This window comes from Chiloscyllium plagiosum, chromosome 12, assembly GCF_004010195.1.
Source record: "Chiloscyllium plagiosum isolate BGI_BamShark_2017 chromosome 12, ASM401019v2, whole genome shotgun sequence".
Taxonomy (NCBI): Eukaryota; Metazoa; Chordata; class Chondrichthyes; order Orectolobiformes; family Hemiscylliidae; genus Chiloscyllium; species Chiloscyllium plagiosum.
The window spans coordinates 65,870,097-65,883,922 of record NC_057721.1 but is presented as its reverse complement, the minus strand read 5'-3'; the positions used below and the strand labels follow the sequence as shown (position 1 = coordinate 65,883,922).

At 41.4% G+C, this 13,826-nt stretch overlaps 1 protein-coding gene across 2 annotated transcripts in view; it reads left to right on the top strand.

Moving 5' to 3' along the window:
* LOC122555368 (interleukin-10 receptor subunit beta-like) overlaps positions 1–13,826 on the top strand; it is a 67,351-nt gene that overhangs the window by 30,181 nt on the left and 23,344 nt on the right. For both annotated transcript variants that reach the window (XM_043701302.1, XM_043701303.1), the window contains exons 3-5: positions 1,732–1,889; positions 9,957–10,068; positions 12,797–12,984. In XM_043701302.1, the coding sequence (XP_043557237.1) occupies positions 1,732–1,889; positions 9,957–10,068; positions 12,797–12,984 (458 nt within the window). The remainder of the gene's footprint in view (positions 1–1,731; positions 1,890–9,956; positions 10,069–12,796; positions 12,985–13,826) is intronic.

The window sequence follows — 13,826 nt, the reverse complement described above, 5'->3', positions numbered from 1 at the left end:
TCTTTCCCTGTATGTCTGTACCACCACCCCAGGAATCAGTCTGATAAATCTTCTTTGCATTCTCTGTATCGGCAGAACATCATTCCTCAGATAAGGAGACCTAAATTGTACATAATACTTCAGGTGTGGCCTTACCAGTGCCCTGTACAGTTGCAACAAGATATTCCTGCTCCTGTACTCAAATCCTGTCACTATTAAAGCCAACAAAGCATTTGCCTCCTTCACTGCCTGCTGCAGCCACATCCTTACTTTCAGCAACTGGTGTATGAAGACACCCAGGTGTCATTGCACCACCCCTTCCCCAATGTATCACCACTCAGAAAATAACATGCTACCTGTTTTTGCTATCAAAATAGATAACCTCACATTTACCTGCTTTATGCTGCATCTGTCATGTGCTTGCCCATGCACTTAACATGTGCGAATCTCACTGAAGCTTCTTTGCATCCTCCTCACAGTGTACCTTCCATCAGGTTTTGTGTCATCTGCGAATTTGGAGATATGCCACGTTGTGTCTGCGTTGATATCATGAATATGTATTTTAGATAGTCGGGGTCCAAGCAGTGATCCCTGTGGTACCCCAGAAAATATCCTCTTTATTACTAGTACTCTTTGTTTTCTGGCTGCCAACCAATTCCCAATCTATTTTAGTGCACAAACTTGAAACCTGTGCAAATTAATTTTGCATGTTAATCTCTTTTGTGTGACCTTGTCAAAAGCCTTTTGAAAATCCAAATTAACCATATCAAGTGGCTCCCCTTTATCCACTTTCCTTATTACTAGGTACCCTGTAACCATGCAGGCTAATAGAACTTTCAACACAAAGGGTATTTCAGCTCACAGCACTCTGTGAAGGCGACAGTCAGGTTGTTCCTCTTCTACTCAGACCTGTATAATTACTCACTTTGCTAATATTTATCCATTTCCTTTTGAAAAAACTACTTTGGATTCTACTTTCATCAATACTTCCTAATAACCGTCTGTAGGTATAAAAAAAAGCCTCATCTTTTTCTTCTGGTGAAATCATTAAAACGTTATGTCTGCCAGTTATTAATTCACTGATCATTGGAAAAAAACTTTTCCCTCCACTTTCTTTAGATAGTTTCCGATCAACCTGTTCATTGGTGTTAAGCTTCTGGAGCAGGTGGGACACAAACCCAGGCCTCCTGACTCAGAGGTAGGGACATTACCATGGCACCACAAGAACCCCTCTTCTCTACTGATTCTATGAAAAACAGGAAATGATAATATTGAACATCTGTAGCAGAACTCTTAATGTTCCCTGTTGTGTTGAAAGGAGCACTACCTTCACTAGGCTATATAGCTATAGCATTCAATAAGTGTGGCACTGGAAAAGCACAGCTGGTCAGGCAGCATCTGAGGAGCAGGAGACACGCCCTTTCAGGCATAAGCTCTTCATCAGGAATTCCTGAAGGACTTATTCACAAAACATCAACTCTCCTGCTCCTCTGATGCTGCCTGATGGGCTGTGCTTTTCAAGCACCACACTTTTTGACTCTGATTTCCAGCATCTGCAGTCCTCACTTTCTCCTATATAGCTATAGCAACTGATCCTGATATCTTTTCTGCACCTTCCTCATGGCCTTGATTCCCTGCCTATTGTAGGGCACCCAAAAGTAATCCCTACATAATTTTACCTTCTCTTTGGAACAGATTCATATGCTCTTCACTTGTGTCAATATCTTTGCTGTTGTAACCTACTTTTTCTAGAACTTTCGAAAGCAATGACAATCGAAGTTGGCTGGACGTGCATAACTGTATGCTGACCACTGAAACAAGATGTAAATTGTTGAACAATGTCAATGTGACTTGCAACCTAAGAGTGAGAGCAGAACATGGAAATGAAACCTCAAACTGGGTTGAAGCAGGTAAGAAATACACTTCCATCAGTAACGTTTTCTATGTTGTTTCTCGACTAGTTCTGCTTTTCACACACTGAAACTTCAAACTGAACACTAGGAATTTCTCTGCTCTATGACAACAGTATTGAATTGGATTTGTGTTACTGTGTCATAGAGACAGTAAGGGCTCCATAAGAGCTGTTGTGACATAGTGATAGTGTCCTGACTTCTAAGCCAGGAGGCCTTAGTTCAAGTCCCACCTGTTCCAGAGGAGTGTGACAACATCTCTGAACAGGTTAATTCAAAAGTATCTGTAAAGGCCCAGGTTCGGTTCTTGACTTCTAGTACTATGAATTCAGAGAGCCCAAATGAGGAAACCCCATATTCAGCCAGAAGGATGCCTGTTTGTAAATGGGATGTTTTGCCTTCTGTGTTGGAATATTTGAAATTATGTACAATGAATAGACATTGAAGCAACTAGCAGAAGATTGTCAGCAATCATGGAATTGTGCATCAGCAACTATTACAGTTACACTGAATAAACAGCTCAACAAGTATTTAGTGGTAATGCTGGTATTTGTGCTTCATTTGAACTTCCTCTAATCTTTCTTAATCTATTTCTAACAGCAAAAACCTCTATTCCATTCTCCATCATATACTGGTTGAGCTTCTCTTTGAAGGCATCTGTACTATTTTCTCCAACAATACCCTGTAGTGAATTTAGATTGTCACCTGTCTCTGGCTAAATTTCCCATTTACTCTCTTGATGACTTCTTGAATAGGGCAGCCCCATGGCTCAGTGGTTAGCACTACTGCCTCAGTGCCAAGGACCATGGTTGGATTCCAGCCTCGGGTGACTGTGCAAACTCCACACAAAGATTCTCCCTGTGCCTGCGTGGGTTTGTACTGGTTTTCTCCTACAGTCCAAAGATGTGCAGATTAAATGGATGGGCCACGCTTAATTGCCCCTTAGTGTCCAGAGATGTGCAGGCTGATTGGATTAGCCATGGGAAATGCAGGGTTACAGGGGTTGGGTAGGGGTATAGGTCTGGGTGTGATGTTGTTCAGAGGATCAGTGTGGACTCAATGGGCTGAATGACCTGCTTCTACACAATAGGGACTCTATGACTATCTTTTATTGACGGCCTTTAGAACATAAAACAATACAGCGCAGAACAGGCCTTTCGGCCCTCGATGTTGCGCCGACCTGTGAATGTTAGATTTACTCATCCCCACAAATGGAAAGATTCTCTCTGTGTAACTTCAATTAAAATTCTCACAATTTTAAACCAACTATTGAATTAAGGAGAATCCAAAGGGTTTTTACAAATATATTAAGGATAAAAGGGTAACTTGGGAGAGAATAGGGCCCCTCAAAGATCAGCAAGGCGGCCTTTGTGTGTAGCCACAGAAAATGGGGGAGACAATAAATGAATATTTTGCATCAGTACTTACTGTGGAAAAGGATATGGAAGATATAGACTGTAGGGAAATAGATAGTGACATCTTGCAAAATGTCCATATTACAGAGGAGGAAGTGCTGGATGTCTTGAAACGGTTAAAGGTGAATAAATCCCCAGGACCTGATCAGGTGTACCCAAGAACTCTGTGGGAAGCTGGAGAAGTGATTACTGGGCCTCTTGGTGAGATATTTGTATCATCGATAGTTACAGGTGATGTGCCGGAAGACTGGAGGTTGGCAAATGTGATGACACTGTTTAAGAAAGGCGGTAAAGACAAGCCAGGGAACTATAGACCAGTGAGCCTGACCTCAGTGGTGGGCATGTTGTTGGAGGGAATCCTGAGGGACAGGATGTACATGTATTTGGAAAGGTGAGGACTGATTCGGGATAGTCAACATGGCTTTGTGCATGGGAAATCATGTCTCACAAACTTGATTGAGTTTTTTGAAGAAGTAACAAAGAGGATTGATGAGGGCAGAACAGTAGATGTGATCTATATGGACTTCAGTAAGGCGTTCAACAAGGTTCCCCATGGAAAACTGATTAGCAAGGTTAGATCTCACCGAATACAGGGAGAACTAGCCATTTGGATACAGAACTGACTCAAAGGTAGAAGACAGGGTGGTGGTGGAGGGTTGTTTTTCAGACTGGAGGCCTGTGACCAGTGGACTGCCACAAGGACCAGTGCTGGGTCCCCTACTTATTGTCATTTATATAAATTATTTGGATGCAGGCATACAGGTAAAGTTAGTAAGTTTGCAGATGACACTAAAATTGGAGGTGTAGTGGACGGTGAAGAGGGCTACCTCAGATTACAACAGGATCTGGACCAGTTGGGCCAATGGACTGAGAAGTGGCAGATGGAGTTTAATTCAGATAAATGCTAGGTGCTGCATTTTGGGAAAGCAAATCTTACCAGGACTTATGCACTTACCTTAACGGTAAGGTCCTAGGGAATGTTGCTGAACAGAGACCTTGGAGTGCAGGTTCACAGCTCCTTGAAAGTGGAGTCGCAGGTAGATAGGATAGTGAAGAAGGTATTTGGTATGCTTTCCTTTATTCGTCAGAGTATTGAATACATGAGTTGGGAGGTCATGTTGCGGCTGTACAGGAAATTGGTTAGGCCACTTTTGGAATATTGCGTGCAGTTCTGGTCTCCTTCCTGTCGGAAAGATGTTGTGAAACTTGAAAGGGTTCAGAAAAGATTGACAAAGATGTTGCCAGGGTTGGAGGATTTGAGCTAGGGAGAGGCTGAACAGGCTGTGGCTGTTTTCCCTAGAGTGTCGGAGGCTCAGGGGTGACGTTATAGAGATTTACAAAGTTATGAGGGGCATGGATAGGATAAATAGACAAAGTCTTTTCCCTGGGGTCGGGGAGTCCAGAACTAGAGGGCATAGGTTTAGGGTGAGAGGGGAAAGATATAAAAGAGACCCAAGGGGCAACATTTTCATGCAGAGGGTGGTACGTGTATGGAATGAGCTGCCAGAGGCTGTGGTGGAGGCTGGTACAATTGCAACATTTAAGAGGCATTTGGATGGGTGTATGAATGGGAAGGGTTTGGAGGGATATGGGCCAGGTGCTGGCAGGTGGGACTAGATCTGGTCAGCATGGACAGGTTGGACCGAAGGGTCTGTTTCCATGCTGTACATCTCTATTACTCTATGACTGTCTGGGCAGAATCTCTTAGGGGTCTGCAGAGTCTGCAGGTTGGGCCTGTACTCATTGGAGTTTGGAGGAATGAGAGGCAATCTAATTGAAACATAGAAGATACTGAAGAGACTTGACAGAGTAGATTGTGTTTTCCCTTGTGGGACAGAGGAAGTAAACTCAGAATTAGGTGTCGCCCATTGAAGCTAGAGATGAGGAGGATTTTCATCTTTCAGAGAATAGTGAATATGTGGAAGTCTTTACCATGGAGAGCTGTTGAGGTGGGGTCATTAAATATATTCAAGGCTGAGATAGACAGATTTTTAAACAGTCAGGGAATTAAGGGTTATGGGACTAAGGCAGCAAAGTGGAGTTGAGGATTATCAGATCAACCATGATCTCATTGAATGGTAGGGTAGGCCTGATGTGCTGAATGGCCTATTTTTGCTCTTATGTCTTAGAGTTCTATAGTAAGCCAGGACATGTACTCTAACCCTGCTTATCATCGACCTCCAACTGCTGTGCCTCATAACTGGCCAAAGACTGATACTGCTGGATGGAACAACGCAGCTAGAACCTCCACAGAAAATCATACATCCAGCTAACCATGAAAAAACAAACTTTTATCAGCAGGACAAATGATTTAGGTTACTGTCAGGCCTGGCCCCCACCTTTCCTTATCCTTTCCCTGCCACTGCGCCTCACTGTACTACCCTGTTGTGCAGGTGGGGTGGAGGGTACTTGCTCTGTAGTGGAGTCCTTTGACACTGGAGGTTTGCCGAGACAATATTGGGAGCATTTGGGTCAGGACTGGCTAGGCATGGATGAGGGTTTTCCTACAAAAGGCAAGCTAACCCTTCTCAGTCTGACCTTCCAAGTGTTGGAAGGGGCAGTCAGGGACAGATGCAGTGACCTGAAAAGAATGCATGGCTCCTCCTCTGGCTTGGTCCTTCCTGGCACTGCCCTGTCTCCATGTGAGGAAGGCCACCTGGACTCCGGTCAAGGCTCCCCCGCCCCACACTTACCCTTCCTTCACTCCTGACCAGCCGTACCTGGGGGTGATAGACTATAGGTGGCCATGACTCTCCGTCATTGGGGAGCTGGGGCCATCGCAGCTGCATCTGAGCAGTGACAGCTAGACCATTCTGTAAGTCAGAGGAGAAAGTGAGGGCTGCAGATGCTGGAGATCAGAGCTGAAATGTGTTGCTGGAAAAGCGCAGCAGGTCAGGCAGCATCCAAGGAACAGGAGAATCGACGTTTCGGGCATAAGCCCTTCTTCAGGAATGAGGAAAGCCCTCATTCCTGAAGAAGGGCTTATGCCCGAGACTTCGATTCTCCTGCTCCTCGGATGCTGCCTGGCCTGCTGTGTTTTTCCAGCACCACCTTTTTCAACCAATATACCGAGGACACTCGCTGCACATGTAAGACAGAAGAGCCAGAAAGCCGCTTAGCCACTGGTTACATGTGGCGCCCAATGCACTGACCACCTGGTTAATGCCAGTCTTTCGTTGCAATGATGAGTGGAACTTACCAGATAGCTGGGACATTGATATCTCTGCATATCCACAGGAGGAAACCTCACGGAGGCATCCTGGTCCTCCCCTGCGAGAGCAAGTATACTCTCCTCATATTTCATATATTCATGTCTTTAGGGAAGGAAATTTGCTGTCCTTACCTTGTCTGAATTTGAATCCAGACCCACAGTACTATAGTTGACTCTTAACTGCTTTCTGAAATGGTCTAGCAAATCACTCAGTTGAAGGGCAACAAATTCTGGTCTGGCCAGTGATGCACATATCCCATGAATGAATAAAAACAACCTGAGTTATGTGTCCATGCTTAGTTTCAATTTAATAATGTCCCCTTTAATGTCCCCTCCAGCACTTCTCAGTGTTTGCAGTTGCCCCCAATCTAGTGTCAGAGAAATTATGTTTTTAATTCAAAAAACCTACATTGTGAACACCAATGGCTTCAGCACTGATTCTTGTGTGACTTCACTCTCCCTCTCTGATCAGCTCTCTGATTTCTGCTCTTTGCTGTTTGAAGCCACCAGCTATCCATTTTACTAGTTGTCCCTTAACCCTGCCTGTTCTGACCTTATTTGTCAATCTATTACGTGGCATCTTTATCAAAGGTCTTTTTGACCATAAGACCATAAGACATAGGAGTGGAAGTAAGGCCATTCGGCCCATCAAGTCCACTCCGCCAGCATTTCTGTTCTGAAATGACTCCCTCTAATTCTAAGGCTGTGTCCACGGGTCCTAGTCTCCTCGTTTAGCTGAAACAATTTCCTAGCATCCACCTTTTCCAAGCCATGTATTATTTTGTATGTCTCTATTAAGTCTCCCCTTAATCTTCTAAACTCCAACGAATACAATCCCAGTATCCTCAGCCGTTTTTCATATGTTAGACCTGTCATTCCAGGGATCATCCGTGTGAATCTCCGCTGGACACGTTCCAGTGCCAGTATGTCCTTCCTGAGGTGTGGGGACCAAAACTGGACATAGTACTCCAAATGGGGCCTAACCAGAGCTTTATAAAGTCTTAGTAGTACATCTCTGTTTTTATATTCCAACCCTCTTGAGATAAGAGACAACATTGCATTCGCTTTCTTAATCATGGACTCAACCTGCATGTTTACCTTTAGAGAATCCTGGGCTAGCACTCCCAGATCCCTTTGTGCTTTGGCTTTATTAATTTTCTCACCATTTAGAGAGTAGTCTATGCTTTTATTCTTTTTGCCAAAGTGCAAGACCTCGCACTTGCTCACGTTAAATTCCATTAGCCATTTCCTGGACCACTCTCCCAACCTGTCTAGATCCTTCTGTAGCCTCCCCACTTCCTCAGTACTACCTGCCTGTGCACCTAACTTCGTATCATCGGCAAACTTCGCTAGAATGCCCCTGGTTCCCTCATCCAAATCGTTAATATATAATGTGAACAGCTGTGGCCCCAGCACCGAACCCTGCGGGACACCGCTCGTCACCGGCTGCCATTCTGAAAAAGAACCTTTTATCCCAACTCTCTGCCTTCTGTTAGACAGCCAATCCTCAATCCATCCCAGCAGCTCACCTCGAACACCATGGGCCCTCACCTTGCTCAGCAGCCTCCCGTGTGGCACCTTATCAAAGGCCTTTTGAAAGTCTAGATAGACCACATCCACTGGGTTTCCCTGGTCTAACCTACTTGTTACCTCTTCAAAAAATTCCAACAGGTTTGTCAGGCATGACCTCCCTTGACTAAATCCATGTTGACTTGTTCTAATCAGACTCTGCTCTTCCAAGAATTTTTTTGAAATCTAAATAAATTTCATTTACCACACTACCCTTGCCTGCTCACTTTCAACTTTTCAAAGGAACCAATAAGGTTGGACAAGCAAAAGTTTCCTTTTGAAATCCATGAGGATTATGTATTTGGGTCCAGATGTTACTCTTATTTTCTTTTTTTATTCAGGACTTTGTTACTTTCCCTACCAATGATTTTAAGTTGCCTGGCCTACAGTTCCCTGGAGATGCATTATCCCCATCCTACATACTTTAGCATCAGATTTCTGCAACCCACCTTTTTTTTCAAATGATCAGTTGCTGTATATAGTAACTGTATGCCACTTAGTAGGTGGAAGTAGTAATAGACGGTGCTTGGTAAACATGAGCAGACTGTCTGATCATGTTTAGCTTCCTCTGAAAGTATTTATTCCTTCAGATAAAGAGCTGAGAATTGTTTTAAAAGTAAAGGAAGAAGTCAGTTCTCCTTGTTAAGGTCATTAATAATTAGCCTATATGGTATTCAGAAGTTCCAGTCAGACTGGAAAATGAAAGACAGTCCATCAGCAGCAACAACCACTAGCATTAACATGGCAGATTCCCTCACTTTTGTCACAGGGTTTTCAAAGTTTACATGCTTTCACAGTGTGTGTACATAGATAATGTGGCCAATTTCACTCAGGCTACTTGCAACAAGTTTTTTCTTGTGAAGGTCAGGATTTACCTGACCTTTTGAGCTGGTGATGGTGGAAAGTGGAGGGTGTTCATGAAAGATGTAGGTGCAGACTAATACCTTGTAAAATCAAGCTAAAATCTGACTGATGAGGACTTTTCCTTTGCTTATGGGTCGACAGAGGGTGTGTAAGATGGAATCTTGGTTTTAGAGAAAATGCAGAAAGATTCAGCAGATTGGCTCCAGTTTGTGAGACTTGACCTTGATGCCTAGATTAGAGAACCTGGTGCTGTTCTATTCAGGGATGACTTGGCTGAGAGAGGATTTACTCGAAGTATTCAAAATCATGAGAAATCTGTGCAGAGAAGGAGAAAGATTATTCCCATTGACAGAAAGATTGAGCACCAAACAGCACCAATTCAAGATGATTGACAAAACAACCAAAGGCAAGACAAGGAAAACCTGTTTATGATCTGGGTGGTTAAGATCTGGAGTGCACTAACTGAATGGTCAATGGAAGCAGATTCATTCCTGAATTTAAAATGAGAATTTGATAAATACTTGAGGAAAACTAAATTGCAGGGCAATGGTGAAATGACGGGACTAACTAAATTACTCTTGCATAGAGCTGGCATGAGCTTAATGGTTCGAATGGCCTCCTTTTGTACTGAAGCCATTAGTATCTAAGTTAGTTGCTCACAGAGCCATAATTAACATTACCATCCCACAGAGGTAATCCCACGTTTACTTCAAGCAAGGAAGTTGTGATCTTCACCATAACACTGAGAAATTGCATTTCATAACAGTGCTGCAATACGAAACTCTTATGAAATGATGGCTTTCTCAATCTGAGCTCACGATGGACTGGCTGCATCTAGAATTGGAAAAACGCTAGGAGGCATGTATCTGCTACTTGCAAACACATTATTTAAACAATGATTATACTGCTTTGCACAATGCCACTTTATGTAATCAAACCTAGAGTTTTAAAAAAAAAATCCTTATAATATTCTTATTTGCTCTTACTACGTCTTTTTTTATTTTGTAGTGGCTGAACCAAAAAATGTGAGAGTTGATTCTTTGAATAAAAAGCATGTTGTCAAATGGGATCCAGATGTTTACCAACTTGGCTCAGTGACCTATTCTGTCGAGTACCAAGGGTAAGAGAATGGACTTTAATTTAAAGAATTTGTTGTTACAAATCAACTTACACTGATGTCAAATGTGCAGTAGTGGTCAGAGCAAAGTGGTAGCAATCATGGTTAATCTTGGGCTTCAACTCACATATTCCTTCTTGTCCACTCCCTATATCCCTTCAGTACTTGAGAGACCAAACATCTGTATTTTATAGCCTTGGATCACAATACTACAACCAGAGCTCAATCTGGCCATAGTTCCATCCATAGCAGTTTGAAGGGTACATTTCTACTCCCTGATTCATTGTAGAATTGTAGGATGATGCAACCGAGGAGATTTACAAAGACATCATCAGGAATTAAGAATTTTAGCTGAGAGTGATGTTTGGATAGGCTGGGGTGGTTTACCTTGGAACAAGAGGAGGCTAAGGGATAATTTAATTGTGTGTATAAAACTAAGAGGGGCCCAGATGAAGTGATAGGAAAGAATAATTTTTCTGAGAATATGAAGTTAATAACTCATATTTAAATTAATTGACAGAATTATTAGAAGTTAGTTGAAACAAATATTTTCACCTAGTGGTTGAGCTGATCTTGCATTTATTCCCTCAAAGGTTGGTAGAGGCAGAAAGACTCAATTAATTACAAAATGCTCGGATTTGAAGAGCCATGAGTTGGAAAGTGAGATTAAACAGGATAGCTCTTATCTCAGCTGACAGAAATTGGCCCTCCTTCAGCACTATACACTTGTTGTGTAGGCTGACATATATGAGGCACTGGATTCCCTGGTCCCCTCCCCCCACCACCACTATTCCCACCCGCCTCCCCCCATTCTCACACAGCTAAAGATCAGAGGGGAGTATTAGTTCATGGGCAAATCTTCCTCTTACGTGCAGATTGTGGAGAAACAACATGCTGCAGGTGTTGAAAATCTGAACTGAGACTATGAACTGCTGAATTTGCTCAGCAGGTCAAGCAACTTCTGTGGAGAGAAACAGAGTTAAATGTCATGATAATTACCTTACATGACCAGTTCATCACATTATCTAGCTTTGTTCAATGTTGCCTGCTTCTTGGACTGTTGCCAGGGCAAATTCCAAGCAGCAAGTATTCTAAGCATTTCCTTCGTGATTCACAAGAACATTTTCTGAGTGTGTAATTTTTCATTTGGTCATCAACTATACTATGTGCTTCTTGTGCCAGTTGAGGAACTGTCCCACAGTCAGAGTTACATTTAGTTTCTTTAGTGCTATGTGGAGTGATTTTCTCCAGTCAGATTGAATGCTTTACAATTCTCATTGCTATTTTTTAGCCTTATTGATTTCCTGTGATATTATTCATTATTATGCATTATATTAAACAAATCTATTATATATCACCTCTATTTTTAACTATTTCTCCATATTTTGCTTGCAATCTTCATTTTGCTTTTGTATTTAATTATCTTTCTTTGACGACATCTTTTATTGCTTTGGATATTTTTAAAATTTTAAATTATTAATATACTGACAATTGTGTGTTTGGTTTTAAGTTTTGATGGAAAATTCCATTACACACTTCCCCACATTATTGGAATATTCTGGGAACTGTGTTGGTTATAAATTCAGAAATGCTTATCAAAGTATTGAAATAATGTCTTTGAATGCCCATGTAATTGTGGAAGTGGTTTGTGCTCCCTGTTGTTTGAGAGATCCATCATTTAAAATCTGTTGGAGTTCTGACATTAAACAGGCAAGGAATATGTACTTATTTTGCATGTGACTAACTGAACAAAGTTGTTCCTTTTATAATACTTAATTTAGTACTAGTATTGATTGACGTTGTGGTCCTTAGCGAAATAACTTTGAACTTCTTTGATTTTTATGTTGTGTTTGGATACTCTCTGAGATTAAGGAAAGAGTGTCGAGACAGACCTGAATTGATTATGATTGGTGCCATTGCACAATTTATCTCAAATTCATTTCTCTATTGTTTATAAATACTGACTTAGTTTCTTTTCATTATTTAAGGAATAGTATTGCTCAAATGTTTAAGCATTCATGTTATAATTACCTCTCACAGTAATCCCAGATTACAGTACCAATTAACATGCAGGAGGACTTGTCTGAAATGAATTAAAAAGCCTGGAATTTACGTTCTAAGAATTGTGATGCGTTCTGCATTAACTGCTACTGAATACCAGGAAGTCCTGTTAATTTTCTGTAGTATGAGCACTGTGGTACACAAATCCAGAAGTTGTGACGCACCAATGAATACTGCTCCTGAGAGTTCACTGCTTCTAACGGTGAAATGGGACCAGCTGAAATTTGGGCAGATTGCCCAATAATTAAGAATTACCACCCATTAAAAAATTTATTCTTGGTGTTTCCAGGCATTAAGGAGGTTTCTATCATTTTGCAAATACTTATTGAAAAGATTCACACCAGAAAATATCTTCTAAGTTTTAAATTGAGAACATTAATATACTTGTTAAATCTATGATTTATATTGCTATTTCATTTGTTTTAATGTAAGTTTCCTTTTAAACAACTCAGTTAAATCATATTAAAAAGGTAAATTCAGTTTTTTTTTAGTTTGATTTATCCGATTGTTTAACTGATAGCAAAATACAGGTCACCATGTCCTTGTGCCAGACAGCACTCTTGACTTAGCTGCTTTCTATGGAAGATAAGGTTCCTTCTTAACATTGATTAACTTGTTATGATATCACCTTTTAGTCAATCTTCACAATTCAAACTTTTACTTTCTCCAGAAATTATGAAAGATTGCACAATGAAAGTTGGTCAGAAGCACAGAACTGTACACGTATTACTGAAACGGATTGTGATTTGTGGGACAGTTTGGCTTTCTACGCAAAGTATTTTCTAAGAGTGAGAGCAGAACTTGGAAGTGCAACATCACCTTGGGTTGAAATACCAGCCTTTTATCCATATAAAGACAGTAAGAAATTTATTTATATTCAGGATGTTTGTTTGAACACTTTTGCCTTCCGTACCTTTAAACTTTTTAACATATTCAAATGATTAGCTGCCTTGTTCTGATAGGTATTTGATTGCAACCACAAAATTGCAGACACTATATCTTAAAATAGAAAAGCATACTTATAGTAAATTTCTTGCTGTCAGGGTGTCCAAAAGTATTTACAGCTTATTGAAGCCTTTCTAAAATGTAATTACTGCTGTAATTTGGAAAATGTGGCGTCAATTTGCACACAACAAGGTGTCACAGGCAGCAGTGTGACAATGAGCTGATAATCCAGCTCAGAACATGCATATTGACCAAACTCCAAGGAGATTTCTCTGCTCTTCTATATGGGACACCATGGGACAACTACCTGAAAGGACAGTAAGGACCTCTGTTGTAGATCTGTTCTGCAAGATGGCACTTACAAGGGTGTAGTACTCCTTTAATAGATTGTCAGCTTGGGATTTGTGCCCAGTCTGGCTGGAATGGGCTTTGAATCCAGCACTCACTGAACCACAATAAGTTGAAGTGACTGATTGAACCATTTGTTACTTAGTTAGAAATTTACTTATTTAGTGAGCTGTAGCAACTTTGGTTGCCCCGCATCTCTCATTCACTGTCCTCTCCATCCCACACCCCAATAACAAGAGTAGAGATACTAATTTCATTCTCTGGAGTTAGAGGAACATTTTTATTCCTAGTCCAATTGCAGGTCGTCTGATTTGGTTTTTGTCTATTATGCCTGACACTTTTGGAGAGCTGATTGTTTAAGACGGATAGGCTGGGACCTTTCTCCTTGGAGTATAGGAGATTGAAGG